The sequence below is a fragment of the Diceros bicornis genome, chromosome 26 (genome assembly GCF_020826845.1).
Source record: "Diceros bicornis minor isolate mBicDic1 chromosome 26, mDicBic1.mat.cur, whole genome shotgun sequence".
In the NCBI taxonomy this organism is placed as follows: Eukaryota; Metazoa; Chordata; class Mammalia; order Perissodactyla; family Rhinocerotidae; genus Diceros; species Diceros bicornis.
The window spans coordinates 47,017,472-47,037,161 of NC_080765.1; the positions used below are offsets into that span (position 1 = coordinate 47,017,472).

Consider the following 19,690-nt stretch of genomic DNA (forward strand, 5'->3'; position numbering starts at 1 on the left):
GATGCATAATCATTTACTTGTAGTGAATTGTTTCAAGTTGTTAACACAAGTTTTTTTACACTATAGCAATTATGCAATGGTTTACAGAATTCATGGAATTATTTTTATCAGTATGGGAATTAATTAAAACTCTGAATCTTTATTTTGTCTACATCTTTGAGCACAACCCTGCAAGCGACCTGGCCCGGAAGGCACAGAGGAAGCGCATCCTCTGGCTGTAGTGTGCTTGCCCGAGACCTCCCTCGGCACCGTGGTCCCGGCCTGGTTCCCCTTCCTGCTACAGGACGCCACAGTCTGGGTCTGTCGTCCAGCCCTGTCCCAGGTCACAAGGTATTCCCACGCAGTCCTGGGTCGCCTCGTAGCTGCTCTGCTGTCCTGTCTGTGGGTGTCCTGGCGCCCAAGTGCTCAGAGCTGGAAGTTTCTACTGAACACCAGGAGGCAGCAGGTCAGGACCTGGCCCACAGGGAGCAGGTCCCCAGTTGGGCCTGGCCCCTTCACCCAGACATGGCTCACCTGCAGGCTTCATGTAGGGGATGCCATGCTGCGTCAGCACACTTTTCAGCCTTTTAATCTCCTTTGACAGTGCTTTATGTGCCTAGAAGAGAAAAGTTAAAAGGGAAAAGTCAGGCCCCTCGGTGGGAGGATGTCTTGTGTCCAGGGAGCCCCCTGCCCACATCTGTACCTTATTGCAGTTCTCTAAAGTCTCAAACACCAGGCCCTTAGCACCTCCTTCCTGCTGTGCAGATTCACTTTCTTCTGGGGTCTTTAAGTAGCCAGCATCCTCAAAAAGTGTCCTGAGCAATTTCTCATAGCCCTGAAGGTCAAGGAAGAAGAGGGCACACCCAGCTCCTGGCTGCACTGCCCCCAGCCAAGGGGGTGCCTGCCCAGCACCTCACCTGGGATGTGATCAGCTCATCAGCCAGGTCCTGCTCCACCTGGTCCCATCTCTGCTGCAGGGCCGTGGGCAGGGCCGGGTACACTAGGAATCCAACAGAGACGGGACTTAGCTGAGCCCCTCTGCCCCCCCCAGCCCCGCCCCAGCTGGCGTCAGCGTCCTACCTAACAAGGAGTGGGGGTGGCAGACAAGGGGAGTCTCAAATGTTAGCGCGTAGACACAGGTGCTCGGCTCAAATACGTGGGCCAGTCGGTTGCTTTTTCCACAGGTAAGCTCCACCTGGGGGGAAACCTTGGTGGGTGGTAGGTGGTGGGGGAGGCTGGGGCCCCATCCTTTCTAGGCCCCCTCTCGCACGGCCCCACCTTGCTCTGCCGGCTCCGGGAGTGGCAGGAGTCACCGTCCCTCATCCACATGCCCCTGAAGGTGTTGTTGGCAATTTCCCACTCGTGCCAGATTCTGGAGAGGAACAGAGCACATGAGGCAGGGGGAGGGCCCCACCCCAGGAGCCTGTAGCCATCTGCCCGTCCCCCGGCTCACCCAAGGATCCCGCTGTATGCGTTCCAGCGGAAGGTCTGCTCATGCTGGGTCACATTGTGGAACGGGCAGAACTCATACTTGTACCTGGGGGCACAACCGCCGTCAGGGGGCGGTCCCAGCCCCCGCCCACGCCAGCCCCTACCCTCACTCACGTGGACTCCACCAGGCTGAAGCACTTGCCAGCAAGTCTAAGGAGATGTGCAGGCCCTAGAAGAGAGTGCGCCACGCTGAGTCCAGCGCAAAGAGCACGCGTGCGGGAATGCAGACTGGGCAGAAAAAAATGACAACCCACAAAACTATAGGCCATTTAGGAAAAAGTCAGGTTAGTTTAAAAAATCAGGGCCGGCCCCGTGGCTTGGCTTAGCAGTTAAGTGTGCGCGCTCCACTGCTGGCGGCCCGGGTTCGGATCCCAGGCACGCACTGACGCACCGCTTCTCCGGCCATGCTGAGTCCGTGTCCCACATACAGCAACTGGAAGGATGTGCAGCTATGACATACAACTATCTACTGGGGCTTTGGGGGGGGAAAAAATAAATAAAATCTTTAAAAAAAAAAAAAAACACTTTAAAAAATGGAGCACGAGAGCTTGAGTGATGTCAGCAGAACACCAGGCTAGGAAGCTCCAGGCCTGTGTCCCTGTGAAAGCATCGAAAGGGCAACCTGGAACTGGCTGAACTGACCCTACAGGAGTTCTGGAAAACAGGCTGACGGCAACCAAGTAAAAAACAAGCCACAGAAAGCCACCTTCAAGCTGGTGGGACGAGTTCTGGGGGACATTCCCCTGCCGTGTGCCACGACTCCCAGCATAGTCAGGAGGCAGCCGGCCTTAGCTGCAACGTGGCAACCTGGCTGCTGGGAGGACTGGACTCCATTCTGCCTAACTTATGTTCTCAGGTGGGAAAAGTGGGCACTGCTCATAGAAGCTGCAGGAGGCCTAGAAACTCGCAGAAGTCTGGGCTGAGAGATTATGGGTGGACACACAACAGACCATCTAAGGCCCCAAGGTGAGACGGGCTGGGGTGAGACTCTGGGAAATGAAAACATTCAAGAGCAGCCGTGGATGCAGAATTGAGCATGCCAGGCAAGATGCACCTCAGGCTGCTCCCTAGGCTCAGCAGACGCCCAGATAAGTGGTGAAGGACGGCCCCAGCACAGAGCCAGTCAGCAAAGACTGGCAGAGGTGTCTGTTTTCTCAAAGGCCCAGTTTTTCAACAACAACAAAAAAAATCACAAGACACACAAACAGGAAAACATGGCTTGTTCAAAGGAAAAAACTAACAGAATCTTCTCAAGAGAAGCCCAGACACTGGACATAGTCAAGACTTTTAAAACAACTGTCTTCACTGTGCTCACAGAGCCAAAGGAAACACAGAGAACTAAAAGACATCAGGAAAACAATGCGGGCAAAGAGAAAAGTTATAGAAAGGAACCAAAAAGAAATTGCGGAGCTAAAAAATACAACTGAAATGGAGGGTTCACAAGAGGGGTTCAAGAGATATGAGCAGACAGAAGCAGCAGCAGTGATCACAGCCTGAGGGACCTGGGGGCCACATTATGGGCGTCTCAGAAGGAGGAGAGAGAGAAAGGGGCAGAGAGATGATGTGAGGAAATGATTGTCAGAAACTTCCCAATCTGATACAAGACATGAACCTACAAATCCAAGAAGCTCACTGGACTCCAAGTGTGATAACTCAGACCCACACCAAGACTCATAAGAAAAATGTCATAAACCCAAGTCCTAAAAGCAAGTAGTGACTTGTCACGTCAAGGGATCCTCAGTAAGATTCCCAGCTGACTTCTCTGCAGAAACCTTGGAGGCCAGAAAGCAGTGGGATGATGTGAGATGAAAGAAAGAAGATTCCACATCCAAGAAGACTATCCTCAAAAACAAGGGTGAAATTAAGACACTCCTAGAAAAACAAAAGCTGAGGAAGTTTGTTAACAGACCTGCCCTACAAGAGATGCTGACGCGAGTCCTTCAAGTTGAAATGAAAGGGCTATAAGAGGCTCCAGTGAAGGTAAATACATGGGCAAATCACAGCCAGCACCACTGTAATCTTGATTTGTAAATCTACAGGATTTAAGACAGGTGCATAAGAAATAATTATAAATCTGTGTTAGCAGGTCCCCGACGTTTAAAGACATAATCTGTGAAAGCAGTAATGCTGGGAGCACGGAGCTGTATGGGAACAGTTTTTGCATGTGACTGAAGTAAAGCTGGCATAAATTCAAATTAGACTTGAATAACTTCAGGATGTTATGTAATCCCCATGGTAAGCACAGAGAACATAGCTATGTAGAATGTACACAAAGGAAAAGGAAATCAAAACATGTCACCCAGAAAATATCAACACAAAGTAATGGAGGAAACAGGGACAAACCAGCGACAAGACATGCTTCTGCTGTTTGTTTCCTGTAAGTCCTTGCTTATCAATACTTACGTAAATGTAAGTGGATTAAACTCTCCATGCAAAAGGCACAGACTGGCTGAATGGATAAGAAAACATGATCCAACTGTATACTGCCTATAAGAGACTCACTGTAGTTGTAAAGACACAAGCAGGCTGAAAGTGAAAGGATGGAAAAAGATATGCCATGCACATTATAACCAAAGAGCTGGGGCGGCTACACTAGTACACACAAAATAGACTGTCACAACCATTATAAACATGTGCACCCAATATCAGAGCTCAAAAATATATGAAGCAACACTGAGAGAACTGAAGGGAGAAATAGTTCTACAATTCTACAGTACCTGGACACTTCAATACCCCACTTCTAAGGAAACCTATAAACCAGCTGGACCTAGCAGACTAGCAGACTCCACCCCACAGCAGAATATACATTTTTTTCAAGTGCACATGGAACATTCTCCAGGACAGACCATATGTTAGGCAACAAAACTAGTTCTTAATAATCTGAAAAAGATTGAAATCATACAGTTTCTTTTCTGATCACAATGGAATGAAACCAGGAATAAATAGCAGAAGCAGCAGCTGGCCTGGTGGTGTAGTGGTTAATTACTCGCGCTCTGCTTCAGCAGCCTGGGGTTCGCAGGTTCGGATCCTGGGCGTGGACCGCTGCACTGCTTGTGAAGCCATGCTGTGGCGGCGTCCCACATAAAGTAGAGGAAGATGGGCATGGATGTTAGCCCAGGGCCAATATTCCTCAGCAAAAAGAGGAGGATTGGCAATGGATGTTAGCTCAGGGCCAGTCTTCCTCACATACACACAAACAGAAGTGAAAGTGAATTTAATTAATTCACTTAATTACTAGGCCAAAATCACAAGAGAATTTAGAAAATATTTGAGAGAAAAACAAAAACATAAGGTACCAAAACTTATCTGGGACACAGTGGAAGCTGTGCTAAGAGGGAATGTACAGCTGTAAACACACTCAAAATAAGATCTCAAATCAACCTAACTTTCACACTGTAAGGAGCTGGAAAATGAAGAGCAACCTAAACCCAGAGCTAGCAGAAGGAAGAAAATAATAAAGGCTAGAGCAGAGACCAAGAAAAACTGGTAAAACCAAAGCTGGTTTTTTGAAAAGATCAACAAAACTGACAAGGCTTTAGCTAAATGGACTAGGAAAAAAAGACTCAAATTACTAGAATCAGAAATGAACGTGGGGACATTACTACCAATTTTACAGAAATAAAAAGGGTTATGAGAGAATACTATGAACTATGTACTAACAAACTGAGAACCTAGATGAAATGGACAAATTCCTAGAAACACACAACCAACCAACCCTTCTCAAAGTCTTCTAAAACAAACTGAAGAGGGGGAACACTTCCTGACTCCTTCTGAGGCCAGCATCACCCTGATACCAAAGCCAAGAAAACTACAGACCAATGTCCCTTATGAGCATTAATGCAAAATCCTCCACAAAATGCTAGCAAGCTGAATTCAATAGCACATTAAAGAGATTCTTCACCAGGACCAAGTGGGGTTTATTCCTGGAATGTAAGGATGGTTCAAAATACAAAAATGGACCAATGTAATACACCCCATTAACTGAAGTAAGGGGGAAGAAAAACACACGATCACCTCAATTGATGCAGAAAAAAGCACTTGACAAAATTCAACACCCTTTCCTGGTAAAAACACTCAACAAAGGAGGACTAGAAAGAAACTTGGTCAACACAATAAAGGGCATCTGCACATACCCACAGCTGACGCCATGCTGAGTGCTGAGAGCTTCCTGCCAAGATCAGGACCAAGACACATGCTCTCAGCACTGCCAGTCACTGTTCATCATCCCACTGGAAGCTCTAGCCAGAGGAATTAGGCAAAAAAAAAGAAAGAAAAGGCATCCACGTTGGAAAGGATTAAGTAAAATTATACTATCATGTCTGCAGATGACATGATCATATATGTAGAAAACCCTAAAGATTCCACAAAAATCTGTCAGAGCTAACAAATTCAGCAAAGCTGCAGGATACAAAATTGACGCTCAAAAACTAGTTGTGTTTCTATACACTCCAAAAAGGAAATTTAAGAAAAGAATTCCATTTACAATAGCATCAAAAAGAAAACAATATTTAGGAATAAAAACCAAGGAGGCAAAACACTTGTACACTGAAAACTATAAGATATTGTTGAAAGAAATTAAAGACATATAAATAATTGGAAAGATACCCTATGTTCATGGATTAGAAAATTTCATATTAACAAGTCAAAACTATCTAAAGTGATGGTTCAATGCAATCCATACCAAAATCCCAATGACATTTTTTGCAAAAATAGAAAAACCCATCTAAAAAATAAAATGGATTCTCAAAGGACCAAATAGCCAAAACTATCTTGAAAAATAACAAAGTGGAAAGACTTGCACTTGCTGATTTCAAAACTTACTTCAAAGCTACAGTAATTTAACCAGTGTAGTACTGGCATAAAGACAGACCTATAGGCCAATGGAACAGAATAGACAGCCAGAAATAAAGACTTGAATACATATTCAAACGATCTGACAAGGGGGCCAAGGCCATCTAGTGGGGGAAGGACAGCCTTCAATCAACGGTGCTGGGAAACCGGACCTCCACACGTAGGAGAATGAAGCTGGCCCCCTACGCTGCACTGTACACATAAATCAGCTCAAAGCGGAACAGAGGCTAAGACTACAAGACTCTCACTAGAAAACAACGGGAAAGTCTTCACGACGTTGGCTGTGGCGACGATTTCCTGGATATGACACCAAAGGCGCAGGCACCAAAAGGAAAAACAGACTAATTGGGCTTTGTCAACATGGGAAACTTGTGCCTCAAAGGACACTGTCAACAGAGTGAAAAGACAACCCACAGAAAGCGAAAATATTTTCAAATCATGTATATAAGAAGGGTAATATCCGGAATGTACAAAGAACGCCTATAACAACAGAAAAACCCAAACAGCCCGATTAAAAGACGGACAAAGGACTGAATGACATTTCACTGGAGAAGCCATAGCAAACAGCCATATGCACATGAAAAGATGCTCATATCACTGAGATATTGCCTCACGCCCATTAGGATGGTCATTATCAAAAAACAGAAAATAACACCAGCTGGGAGAGAATATTTGCAAAACATACATCTGACAAGGGGTTGATCTCCATAATATATAAAGAACTCACACAATTGAACAACAAAAAAACAAACAACCCGATCAAAAAATGGGCAGAGGAAATGAACAGACACTTCTCCAAGGAAGATATACAGATGGCCAATAGGCACATGAAAAGATGCTCAACATCACTAATCATCAAGGAAATGCAAATCAAAACAACACTAAGATACCACCTCACGCCCGTTAGAATGGCTATAATCACCAAGACAAAAAACAACAAATGTTGGAGAGGATGTGGAGAAACAGGAACCCTCATACACAGCTGGTGGGAATGCAGATTGGTGCAGCCTCTATGGAAAACGGTATGGAGATTCCTCAAAGAATTAAAAATAGAGATGCCCTATGATCCAGCCATCCCACTACTGGGAATCTATCCAACACACCTGAAATCAACAATCCAAAGAGGCTTATGCACCCCTATGTTCATTGCAGCATTATTCACCATAGCCAAGAAGTGGAAGCAACCTAAGTGTCCCTCGACTGACGATTGGATTAAGAAAATGTGGTATATATATACAATGGAATACTACTCAGCCATAAAAAAAGACAAAATCGTCCCATTTGCAACAACATGGATGGGCCTGGAGCGTATTATGTTAAGTGAAATAAGCCAGAAAGAGAAAGACAAATACTGTATGATCTCACTCATATGTGGAATATAAACCAACACATGGACAGAGAAAACTGGACTGTGGTTACCTGAGAAGTGGGGGTGGGGGGTGGGCACAAGGGGTGAAGGGAGTCATACATGGGGTGATGGACAAACAAAAATGTACAACCCAAAATTTCACAATGTTAGAAACCATTAAAATATCAAAAAAAAAAAAAAAAAACCTAAGGACAACTAACCACAAATAGCCCACTAGGCTTTAAGCTGTAGCCAATCAATCATTTCCTTGCTTTCCTTCTGCCTTTTCTGTCCAAAAGTCTACCCCTGAACTCCTGTCAGTAGAGCACTCCTAACGACTTCCAGTTCGACACTGGCCAATTTGAATCAATAAATGTTCAAATAAACTCTTAAAATTTAAAAAAAAAACAAAAAAAAAAACAGAAAATAACAATTGTTGCTGAGGACATGGAGAAACTGGAACCCTTGTGCACTGCTGGTGGGACTGTAAAATGGTGCAGCCACTGTTGAAAACAGTCTGGCAGTTCCTCAAAAAGTTAAATATAAAATTATATAATTAGGCACAATGGCTCCTGAGTATATACCAAAAAGGAATTGAAAGTGGGGACTCAGACAGATACTGGACATCCACATTCACAGCAGCATTATTCACAGTAGCCAGAAGGTGGAAACAGCCCGAGCATCCGTCACCAAATGAATAGATAAAATATATGTATGTACAATGGAGTGTTATTCAGCCTTAAAAAGGAAGGAAATTCTGACACATGCTACAACATGGATGAACCTTCAAGACATTATGCTAAGTGCAACCAGACTTGGGGCCGGCCCCGTGGCGTAGTGGTTAAGTGCATGCGCTCCGCTGCTGGTGGCCCAGGATTCGGATCCTGGGCGTGCACAGACCCACCGCTTGTCAGGCCATGCTGTGGCAGCATCCCATATAAAGTGGAGGAAGATGGCCACAGATGTTAGCCCAGGGCCAGTCTTCCCTCAGCAAAAAAAAGAGGAGGATTGGCATGGATGTTAGCTCAGGGCTGATCTTCCTCGTGCGTGCGCGTGCGCACGCACACACACACTAAATAAATAAATAAATAAATAAATATTTAAAAAAATAAAAATAAATGCAACCAGACAGTCACAAAAGGAGAAATATTACATAATTCCACTTATATAAGGTACTGTCTTAGTCCATTCAAGCTGCTATAACAAAATACTGCAGACTGGATAGTTTATAAACTACAGCAATTTATTTCTCACTGTTCTGGAGGCTGGAAGGCCAAGGTCTGGGCACCAGCAAGGCTGAGTCCTGGCTCACAGAAGGCACTGTCTCACTGTGTCCTCACCCAGTGGAAGGGGCTGGGCAGCTCTCTGGAGCCTCCTCCTAAGGGGCTAATCCCATTCTCCAGGGCTCCACCTCACGACGTAAGCACCTCCCGAAGACCCCACCTCCTAATACAGTCATTTAGGATTTCAATATGAATTTTGGGGGGACACATTCAGACCACAGCATCTATCTAGAGTAGTCAAACTCTTAGAGATAGAAAGTAGAAAGGTGGGTGCCAGGGGCTGGGGTGGGGGTGGGGAGTTACTGTTTCATGGGGACAGAGGTTCAGTTTGGGAAGATGAATAGAGTTCGGGAGACAGATGGTGGCGATGGTCAGACAACAATGTGAATGTGCTCAATGCCTCTGAACTGGACATCTAAAAATGATTAAAACGGTAAGTTTTATGTATGTTTTGCCACAATAAAAGGGGGGAATTCATATCTTCTTACACTTACAAAAAGAAACACCAGAAGACTAAATCATAAAATAACCGCAAACAGAATCAAAACAGTTTGGTACTGGCATTAAAAACAGACACGTAGACCAAGGGGACAGAATAGAGAGCCCAGAAATGAACCCACACATATATGGCCAGTTAATTTACGACAAAGGAGGCAAGAGCATACAATGGGGAAAGGACAGTGTCTTCAATAAACGGTGTTGGGAAAACTGGACAGACACATGCCAAAGAATGAAACTGGACACTATCTTACACCATACACAAAAATCAATTCAAAATGGATTAAAGACTTGAATGTAAGGCCTGAAACCATAAAACCCTGCAAGAAAACATAGGCAGCACACTCTTGGACAGTCTTGGCAATGATTTTTTGGATTTGGCTCCAAAAGCAAAGGTAACAAAAGCAAAAATCAACAAGTGGGACCACATCACTGAAAAGCTTCTGCACAGCAAAGAAACCATCAACAAAATGAAATGGCAACCTACCGAATGGGAGAAAATATGTGTAAATCATCTATGTGATTAGGGGTTAATATCAAAAATATATAAACAACTCATGTAACTCAATAGCAAAAAAACAATTTGATTAAAAAATGGGCACAGGATCTGAATAGACATTTCTCCAAAGAAGAATGGATAAAGAAATTGTGGTGTATACAAACACACAGACACACACAATGGAATATTATTCCGCCATTAAAAAAATGACATCTTGCTATTTGGGACAACATAGATGGACCTTAAGAATATTATACTAAGTGAAATCAGACAAAGATAAATACTATATGATTTCACTTATATATGGAGTTTTAAAAAACAAAACAGCTAAGCTCACAGATACAGAGAACAGATTGGTGGTTGCCAGAGACGGGGGATGGGGGGGACAATGACATGGATGAAGGAGGTCAAAGGCATCAACTTCCAAAAGTCCTGGCGTGTGAGGTACCGCATGGTGACTACAGTTAATAATACTGTATTGTATCTTTGAAACTTGTTAAAAGAAGAGATCTTCAAAGTCCTCATCAGAGGAAAAAAAAATTTTTTGTAACTATATGAGGTATCATGTTAACTAGACTTATTGTGGTTATCATTTCACAATATACACAAATATCGAATCATTATGTTGAACATCTGAAACTCATGTAATGTTATGTGTCAATTACACCTCAATAAAAACAACAGAGGGCCCCTCACAGGGAGCACAGCGGAACAGACAGGAGGAAGGAGAGCTCTGAGCATCCCTGTCTCTACAGCTTCACGTGTGAACCATGTGAATGGCTTTACATGTTCAAAGGTAAAATTAAAAGGTCAATGTAAGTCCCTACAGCTGAAATCAAAGCAAGTGAACCGAATGCACAGTCACAGCACCTCACAGGGAAAAGAATCATTCTTAGCGATTTAAGAACATGCACTTGAATGAGTTTTTTTTGTGTGTGTGTGAGGAAGATCAGCCCTGAGCTAACATGTGCCAATCCTCCTTTTTTTTTTTTTTTTTTTTTTTGCTGAGGAAGACTGGCCATGGGCTAACATCCATGCCGATCTTCCTCCACTTTATATGGGACGCTGCCACAGCATGGCTTGCCAAGTAGTGCGTCAGTGTGTGCCCGGGATCTGAACCGGCGAACCCTGGGCCCCCGCAGCGGAGCGTGCATACTTAACCGCTTGCGCCACCGGGCCGGCCCCTTGAATGAGTTTTAACAGTAGTAATGCCATATCCCAGTTCTGAAACCATTATGCGTATACTGGGAACAAAGCAAATGACTGAATGATATCAGGAGCCACGTCAGCCGACATCAGACCAGCCTGCTCAGGCAGGAAGGATACCCCTGGAGCACACGTCTGGACACCTGATGTCTGGATGCCTGACGGAGCGGGGACGGGAGTGGAGGGGCCACTGCCTGGAGGACAGAACAGCACCAACTTCCCTGTATGTGTGGCTTCCGCCTAAGAGCAGGCCCCTGCTGGCACCACAGGTGGCTAAGACTAGACAGAACCCACCCCAGTCCCACTGGCCAAGGAACGGGGACAGAGGGGAGATGACCCTGCAGCTGGAAGACTGGGGGAAATATCACAAAGGAGTGTGCCATGGGAGGTCCCCAAACTCTGCAATGAACTCCATGGGGACCCCTGCTGAGCCCTGCACACACTCGCCTGGGGAAGACACGCAGCCAGAGAGGGTGCGAGAGACCCAGCAGGGACGGGGCTGCCCCCACCCCGGGCAGTCAGCATGTGAGTTCAGCTGAGCGAACTGCCTGAACAAATGCCACTCTGCAGAGGACGACAGAACCCTCACGGAGAATGTGATCAGAGAGATGACAGAGCAGGCCAGTGTGACCCAACCCCGAGAGAAGACGCAGCCACTGGAGATCAACCTCACACAACACAGACACTGGAAGTAGAAGAGGATTTTAAAGCAGCTATTACAACTATGTTCAAGGGCGTAAAGTAAATATAATGAGGGAACAGACAGGAAATCTCAGCAGATAAACAGAAATTAGAAAAAAAAACAGAAGGGGCCGGCCCCGTGGCTTAGCGGTTAAGTGCGAGCGCTCCGCTGCTGGCGGCCCGGGTTCGGATCCTGGGCGCGCACCGATGCACCGCTTCTCTAGCTATGCTGAGGCCGCGTCCCACATACAGCAACTAGAAGCATGTGCAGCTATGACATACAACTATCTACTGGGGCTTTAAGGGGAAAAAAATAAATAAAATCTTTAAAAAAAAAAAAAGAAAAAAAAACAGAAGAAATTCTAGAAATGAAAAAAGTTAATAAAAAATTAGCACATTAAATCCAGGAATATATTGGGCCGGCCCCGTGGCTTAGCAGTTGGGTGCGCGCGCTCCGCTGCTGGCGGCCCGGGTTCGGATCCCGGGATCCCAGGCGCGCACTGACGCACCGCTTCTCCGGCCATGCTGAGGCCGCGTCACACGTACAGCAACTAGAAGGACATGCAGCTATGACATACAACTATCTACTGGGGCTTTGGGGGGAAAAATAAATAAAGAAGAATCTTTAAATCCAGGAATATATAAAACATATATGTATTACTCATGACCAAGTGGGGTTTAGTCCAAGAATACAGCCTTGGCTCAACATTCAAAAACCAATGCTATCTGCTAATAGAAACAGCCTGAAAAAGAAAAACCCTATGAGCATCTCAACAGATGCAGAAAAAGCATCTGTTAGAATCCAGCACCCACTCACGGTACAAACTTAGCACCCAGGAACAGGGACCTTGCTCTCCCAACAAGGGACAGACAGACAACCCTCAGGCGACCCCTGAGCCGACTGAGGTGGGACACTGGATGAGAGCAACGTAGGGATGCCTGCTCTCCCCACTCCTCTTCAACACAGGAGGCCTGGCCAGTGCAGCCGGCAAGAAAAAGACAGAAAAGGCACCAGGCTGGAAAGGAAAAAACAGAAGTGCCTTTATTCCAGCTGACAGATGAAGGAGAAACGTTAAACCCTGTGGGAAAGCAATGAACAAAATCCAGAGTGTGGGAAACAGATGACCCAGCTTCTTTAATAAATAAACTGCAAGGCAACAGAGGGAGGATCTGCAGATGCAAGGGGACCAAGCACACGCAGCACGGAGACCTTAGACGCTGACTCCGACAAATTCAGCCATTAAAAATGTATGAGACGAGGGGCCGGCCTGGTGGCGCAGCGGTTAAGTGCACGCACTCCGCTTCAGCGGCCCGGGGTTCGCCGGTTCGGATCCCGGATGTGCACCAACGCACTGCTTGTCAAGCCATGCTGTGGCGGTGACCCACATAAAGTAGAGGAAGATGGGCATGGATGTTACCCCAGGGCCAGTCTTCCTAAGCAAAAAGAGGACAATTGGCATCGAATGTTAGCTCAGGGCTGATCTTCCTCATAATAAAAAATGAAAATGTATGAGATGATCAGAGGAATCAAAAACACTGAGGGGATTTTTGTTGATCTGTCAGCAATTATTGCCTGTTTAAGTGTGACGATGATACTGTGGCTATGCCCTTAGAAGATACAAAATATTTACAAATGAAGTAAGCTGTGAGCAACATGTTTCAAAGCAGCTAGTGGCAGAGAGAGGCAGGGCGAGGTGGAGCTGGGTGAGCTGCCTGGGCCTCCACACACCCTTCCTCCACTGTCACACACGCTTCAAATTATCCACAACACAAACACTTTTAAATTTAAGGAAGAATAAAGAGTGAAAAATACGTATAGCAAGCACTTCTAGTGAGCACTAGCAGAAACACATGCACCGAACTGTAAGTCAGATTGAAGACAGAAGGAATGGTGGGTCAGCTTTCAGCCCCAGGGCTCGGACCGCCACCCTGGCTGGACACATTCTAAAATGAACTGCAAAAAGTCTCAAACCTCACTCAGTCATTTTTATGGTTAGCAGTAATATTGTTACTATAATTCTGAAACTATCTTATGTGAATTATAGGAGAAAGCCAGTAAATATATTTATGTGATTAAGGAACCCACCTTTACAGTGTTAGAGAAAAAGAAACAGTAGAAAATAAAAAAAATCCTGTAATATTACATTTCAATTGCAAACTTAAAATCACATGGATTTTATCTATTCCTCCAGCATAAATACATATATATGTATGGTGTGGGTATGCTTTTTATCTTGAAATAATTATAGACTTAAAAGATGTTGCAAAACTCAGAGAGGTCCACGTACCATCACACAGCCTCCTCCCATGCCAACAACCTTATGTAACGTCAGTACATCACCAAAACTAGGAAACTGACATTGGCACCATGCAATCCGCCAGACTACAGACCACACACAGATTTCATAGTTTCTGTATATACTCAGCAATAGAAAAAAACCAGTGAAACACGCAACAACATAGATGAATCCCCAAAACATGACGCTCAGAAAGAAGCCAGACACAGGAGTGTGTGTTAAATGACTCCACTGAGCTGAAGTCCGAGCACAGCTAAGACTAATCTATAGTGACAGACACCAGAAAGCGATGGGGGGTGGATTTGGAAAGCGACAAACAGGAATCTTCTGGGTGATGGAAATGTTCTGTATCTTGTGTTGGGTGGCAATTGCATGGATGTGCTCAACTGTCAGACTTCACCAAACTGAACATGTCAATCATGTCTCAATAAAAATACGGTTTAAATTTGAGCCAATGATGATATTCACAAAGAAGAGAGAGAGAAAGGAGGGGAAAAAAAAATGCTCTTCTTTACCAGAGATCATCAGCTAAGAAATGCAGAAGACATAGGAGAAGTAGAAAACCAGCACTTTCCTACCCCCATCAGCCTGCAGTGGGAGGCCACTGGAGACAGCACACTCACTCAGAGCCAAAGGGCGGCTGGCAGGCAGTGTGCTGAGAGCAGAGGCTGGACCCACCTCCTCAATGGACAGACCCTGGCAGCGCTTGGCTGCAGTCAAATGTAGCCCTGACATGATGCTGTAGGAAGTCCACTGCCTCCCCATGAAGGACTCGTGTCAAACTGCTCACCCTGACTGTGATCAAGCTTCCAGGTCTATCTTCCCATTTATGGAACATACTGGGGATGTCAGAACAAGCTATATGACGTCCTGAAGCAGACAAATCCAGGGCATCCAATACCCTGTAAGACAACTGACCTGAACTATTCCAAAAGTCAATGTCATGAAAAACTTTTTGAACAGGGACAGAGGTGGAGGAACCAGTTCCAAATTTAGACTAAAGACACACAATTAACCACACACATGTGTGACCCCTGACTGAGTCCAGGGTGGGGCGGGTGGGACAGCTGCAGATGGCATTCTTGAGACAACTGGGGGATGTGGATGTGGAATGGTTGTATTATAGAATTCTGGCAAAGTTTCTTGGGTGAGAGATCCATACTGGAAGTATTTAGGGATAAAGTGTCATGATGTCTGTAACCAACTTTCAAATGGCTCAGAAAACGAAAGCTCGCTTTTTTCAGAATGAAAACAGAGGAAGATGCATGCAAAACGTCAGCTGTGGTCCTGAGGCAGAGACTCTGCTAGTCACTGTCCCATCCCTCCCATTTCCTATTCAGTACTCTTCATGATAAACAGCTGGAACAATATGCTGAGAGTGAAAGCTCACACCTGTCCCCTCTGTCTCTGACCTCACCATCTCCCAGCCCCCATGCCCAGCCTCCTTGCTCAGGCCTTTACCTGGCCACTCCCTGTGCACGGCTCCTCTGGCCCCAGACATCCATATCCCTTCCTCCCTCCTCCTACAGGTTCTGACCAGAAGACTGCTCTAGTCTTTTCCTGACACCCTAAACCACACTCCCCTCCCCTCTTCTCTGCTTTCCACACCTACAGAGCATTGGACATCATCAAGCATTCCACATTTTACCTACCCCCCCCACCCCCCATTAGACCTTCAGCTCAGCGAGGACAAGCACTGTATGTTTTGTTCATTTCTGCATCCCCAGCACAGACCCTAACACAGCAGAACTCAACAGAAAAATTCTTAGATTTTTGTTGTATTTAATACTCATTTAATGACCCAGCAATTCCACTTCTGGGATCCTGCCTTAGGAAACCAGTCACACAGGCACAGAAAAAGGCAGTATGAGGGATGCTCTCCACAGCACTGTTTCTAATGGGCCCAAACTGTAAACACCACAATGTTTCACGATAAAGGAATGCAGAGCCATCTACCAAGCATCCAGTGAAAAGAATGAAGACCTACATCCCCCACCGTGAAGACTTCAAGACACAGAGTGAGTGACAACTACAAATCAGCAGACCTGTGTATTAACAATATTAAAACAAAGGCGACAAAGATCACAAACAAATTTCTAGACCTTTTTTACTTGTATGCTTATGCACGTAAAAGCATAAAAAGGGTCTGGAACGACAGACTAGCAAACTGTTAACAGACATCACTTCTAGAGAAAGAAACAAACGACTGAGCTAGGTGGCAACTATTTAACTTGGTATAAAGACGGCCTGAAAAATTATCTGGCACTTAAAAATAATTTTAAAAGGCTGACAAACGAATGCACGAGCTTCCAGGCTCTAACCTCCAGGGCCCCTCATCCGAGGCCGCCCTTCTCTCCCCGGTCCCCCTCGAGCAGGTTCCCAGTCGCTGACCCGGTACACCCCGGTCGGGAAGCCAGGCCAGCTCCCTCCCAGCCCCACCAGGTCCGCGGCCAGAATCCCGCACTCACCAGACACGGGTGAAGGATCCCTCTTGGGCTGGAGGCGACTGGTCTGCGGCAGAAACGGGTTGTTGAGCCTGCGGGAGGCGGTAGGGTCAGGGGGAGGCGGGCCCCGGGCCGCCCTCGGCCGCCCCGCGCGCCCCGCGGCCGCTCACCCGAACGTGTTGGGCTCCTCCACCACCTTCATCTTGGCGGCGCCTGCGGGCGCGGGACCTGCGGGAGCGGGCGGTGAGGAGGGGCGGGCGGGCATCCCGGGGGCGCGGGGACGGGTCGGGAGGGCCTCTGGGCCGCAGGGGCCGGGATGGGCGGGGCGGGGCGGGGCGCGGACGGCAGGGACGCTCACCGCGTGCCGCGGGCCCGCGCAGCAGCAGCAGCAGCAGCAGGAAGAGCACAAGCCTCGCTGCCATCGCTCCGCCGCCGGCACGGCGCGCGGTCACGTGAGCTACGGCCAGTCACGTGAGCGAACACCGGAAGCGGAAGTGGCTCCCGGCGCAGGCGTAGGCGCGCACGCCCCGGCTGCTGGCGGAGGGTACCCGGGACCCGGCCATGGGCCGCAGGAAGGTAGCGGGCCGGCCCGGAGCCGAAGGCGGCCGTGCTCGGCGTCCCGCGGGCCGCTCGCTGGAGGCCTTCGCGGAGGAGGTGGGCGCCGCGCTGCGCGGTGAGTGGAGCGTGACTGGGGGTCGGGGCCGGGTTGGGGGTCGGAGGTCCGGGGCCAGCCTGCGGGGCCACGCCTGAGGCCGGGTGCCCTTCTCTGCCCCGGTGCAGCGGCCGTGGAGCCAGAGGCGACCGAGGACGAGGACGGCCCGGGGCGGCTGCCCTGCGCGCTGGCCATGTGGGAGCTGGGCCACTGCGACCCCCGGCGCTGCACCGGCCGCAAGCTGGCCCGTCTGGGCCTGGTGCGCTGCCTGCGCCTGGGCCACAGGTTCGGCGGCCTCGTGCTCAGCCCCATGGCCTCCCAGTATGTGTCTCCCGCAGACAGGTAGGTGCGAGAGGCTGGGGCGCGGGTGGAGGGGGCGGGGTGCCTGCGTGGACGCTCTCGTCTTAATAAGCCCGGCTGTAGTGCATCGCTTTTTTTAGGGCTCACCTGTTTGTACCTGTCTGTCTAGTTTGCCCCCATCGCCTAGCGCAGAGCCCAAGATATAGCAGACCTCAATAAACTGTTGAGTGGGTAAATGAGCCTGCTCCGGGAACACCTCCCCCCGCCCAGCTGCCTCTGAAGTTGGGCCCTTGGGGGGTATTTGGGCGTAGAGAAATGATGTCCTTGTATCCCCAATGAGGCCAGTCTCCAAGGACATACCTGCCCTGGGGGCCAGCACCAAGGTGGTGCTGGTCCCCAGAACCTAGCCCTGTGCTGCTCCTGGCAGACAGCTGGTGGCGCAGTCCGGAGTCGCTGTCATCGACTGCTCCTGGGCTAGACTAGACGAGACACCATTTGGGAAGATGCGGGGGAGCCACTTGCGGCTGCTGCCCCACCTGGTGGCCGCCAACCCTGTGAACTATGGCCGGCCCTGCAAGCTGTCGTGTGTGGAGGCCTTTGCCGCCACCTTCTGCATCCTGGGTGAGTGTCGGGGCCTGGCAGCCTGGAGGTTGGGCTGTGCTCCCGGCAGTGTGTTTTCTGCTGGCAAGTCCCGGGAGTATATGAGGTGTGCGGGGAAGTGGTCAAGATGGACAGGCCGGGGTTTCAATCCCAACTCCCACTGAAGTCCTCACCCCGTGAGGTTGAGGTGGAGGCAGAATGAATAGCGGCCCACAAGTGCTCTTGTTTGGCTCCTCACTGTCACGGCACCACTGCCCTGAGAGCCCTCTGTCACCCCTCAACTCATTCTCAGAATTTATGGTTCACGTGGACGCCCCCATGGGCCATCCCGTGAGACTTGTGGAGAGGGACTTAGTGGGCCGCAGAGGCTGGTGTGCAGGTATGGGCTGTCTGGACTATAGAATGGTGTCTGGTGGGGAGTCAGTTCCTGGGACAGCAGCACCTCCCAGCAGCAAGGGTGACGAGAGAGAGGGTTTCCTGTTCCCGCACCAACAGGCTTCTCAGACCTTGCTGTCATCTTGCTGCGGAAGTTCAAGTGGGGCAAGGGCTTCCTAGACCTGAACCGCCAGCTCCTGGACAAGTACGCAGCCTGCAGCGGCCCCGAGGAGGTGCTGCAGGCAGAGCAGGAGTTCCTGGTCCACGCCAGGGAGCACCCCGAGGAGGAGGAGGAAATGGGTGAGGCCCAGCATGGAGGCGAGCCCCTGGGTGGGAGTCAGGACCCTCCAGGCCTGCCACCTCTTTCTGAGAAGCTGGGGGGGTGGGGGGGTCTTCCTGCCACAACTCAGTTCTGCTGTAAGCTCACCTACAGGTCACTTTCCTCTTTGCTCCCTCCGTTCAGATCCCTTTGACGTGGATTCCGGGCGAGAGTTTGCCAACCCCAACAGGCCCATGGCTGGCACCCGGTAGGTCCTTGAGCTTCCCAGTTTCATGACTGCCCAGACCCAGGGATCTCCTCAGCCTCCAGCCCCAGCCCCTCCTGCTGCCTGGAGGCAGTGTCCTAAGCACCACCACAGTGGTTTTCTGACTGTGAAAAAGGGAACATGCACGTCCCACTGGAGAGACTTTGGTTTTGAGAGTACACAGAATGGGAGGAATCTTTCCTCAGCTTGGGGGCTTTCCTGGGTGAGGGTGGCAGGGAGGGTGCCTTTAGTGAACACAGCCCTCTCTCCCAGGCTGCCCACAGACAGTGGTGACAGTGACAGTGAGGACGAGTCTGAGGAGCACAGGCCTGATCCTGAGGACGGGGGAGGCAGCAGCTGCTCCGAGGAGGAGACTGCAGAACAGGGGGCTGAGGCCCGGGTCGCCACAGACGTTTGGAAAGGAATCAAGAAACGGCAGAGAGACTAAAGGTTGCAGACACATATATTTCTTGAGGCGGAGTGATGAGGAAACCTAGAAGGCAGCGGAGCTTGTGGGAACACAGGCGGGCCTGGTGGACTCAGCCCCTCGCAGCTGCCAGCAGGACTGGACCCCATCCAGGTTCTTTCCAGCTCTTCTAACAGCGGCTGGCTCTGGGCCCGCCCTTGGAGCCCTCCCAGTGAAGCTTCAGGCCAAGGAGCCC

At 48.6% G+C, this 19,690-nt stretch overlaps 2 protein-coding genes across 2 annotated transcripts; one reads left to right on the top strand and one right to left on the bottom strand.

Moving 5' to 3' along the window:
• Positions 1-119: 119 nt before the first annotated feature.
• GNPTG (N-acetylglucosamine-1-phosphate transferase subunit gamma) lies at positions 120-16,999 on the bottom strand. The gene is made up of 11 exons (XM_058570410.1): positions 16,936-16,999; positions 16,748-16,805; positions 16,602-16,669; positions 1,585-1,639; positions 1,433-1,516; positions 1,258-1,351; positions 1,060-1,174; positions 897-979; positions 683-814; positions 514-595; positions 120-421 (listed from the first exon to the last, which is right to left on the bottom strand). Exons 1-11 carry the CDS (start codon positions 16,997-16,999, stop codon positions 324-326), a joined length of 933 nt encoding a protein of 310 aa, XP_058426393.1. The 3' UTR covers positions 120-323.
• A 121-nt stretch (positions 17,000-17,120) lies between these two features.
• TSR3 (TSR3 ribosome maturation factor) lies at positions 17,121-19,687 on the top strand. The gene is made up of 6 exons (XM_058570409.1): positions 17,121-17,250; positions 17,358-17,571; positions 17,957-18,150; positions 18,625-18,804; positions 18,968-19,031; positions 19,302-19,687. The coding sequence occupies exons 1-6, from the start codon at positions 17,139-17,141 to the stop codon at positions 19,474-19,476; spliced, it is 939 nt and encodes a 312-aa protein (XP_058426392.1). The 5' UTR covers positions 17,121-17,138; the 3' UTR covers positions 19,477-19,687.
• Positions 19,688-19,690: the final 3 nt, after the last annotated feature.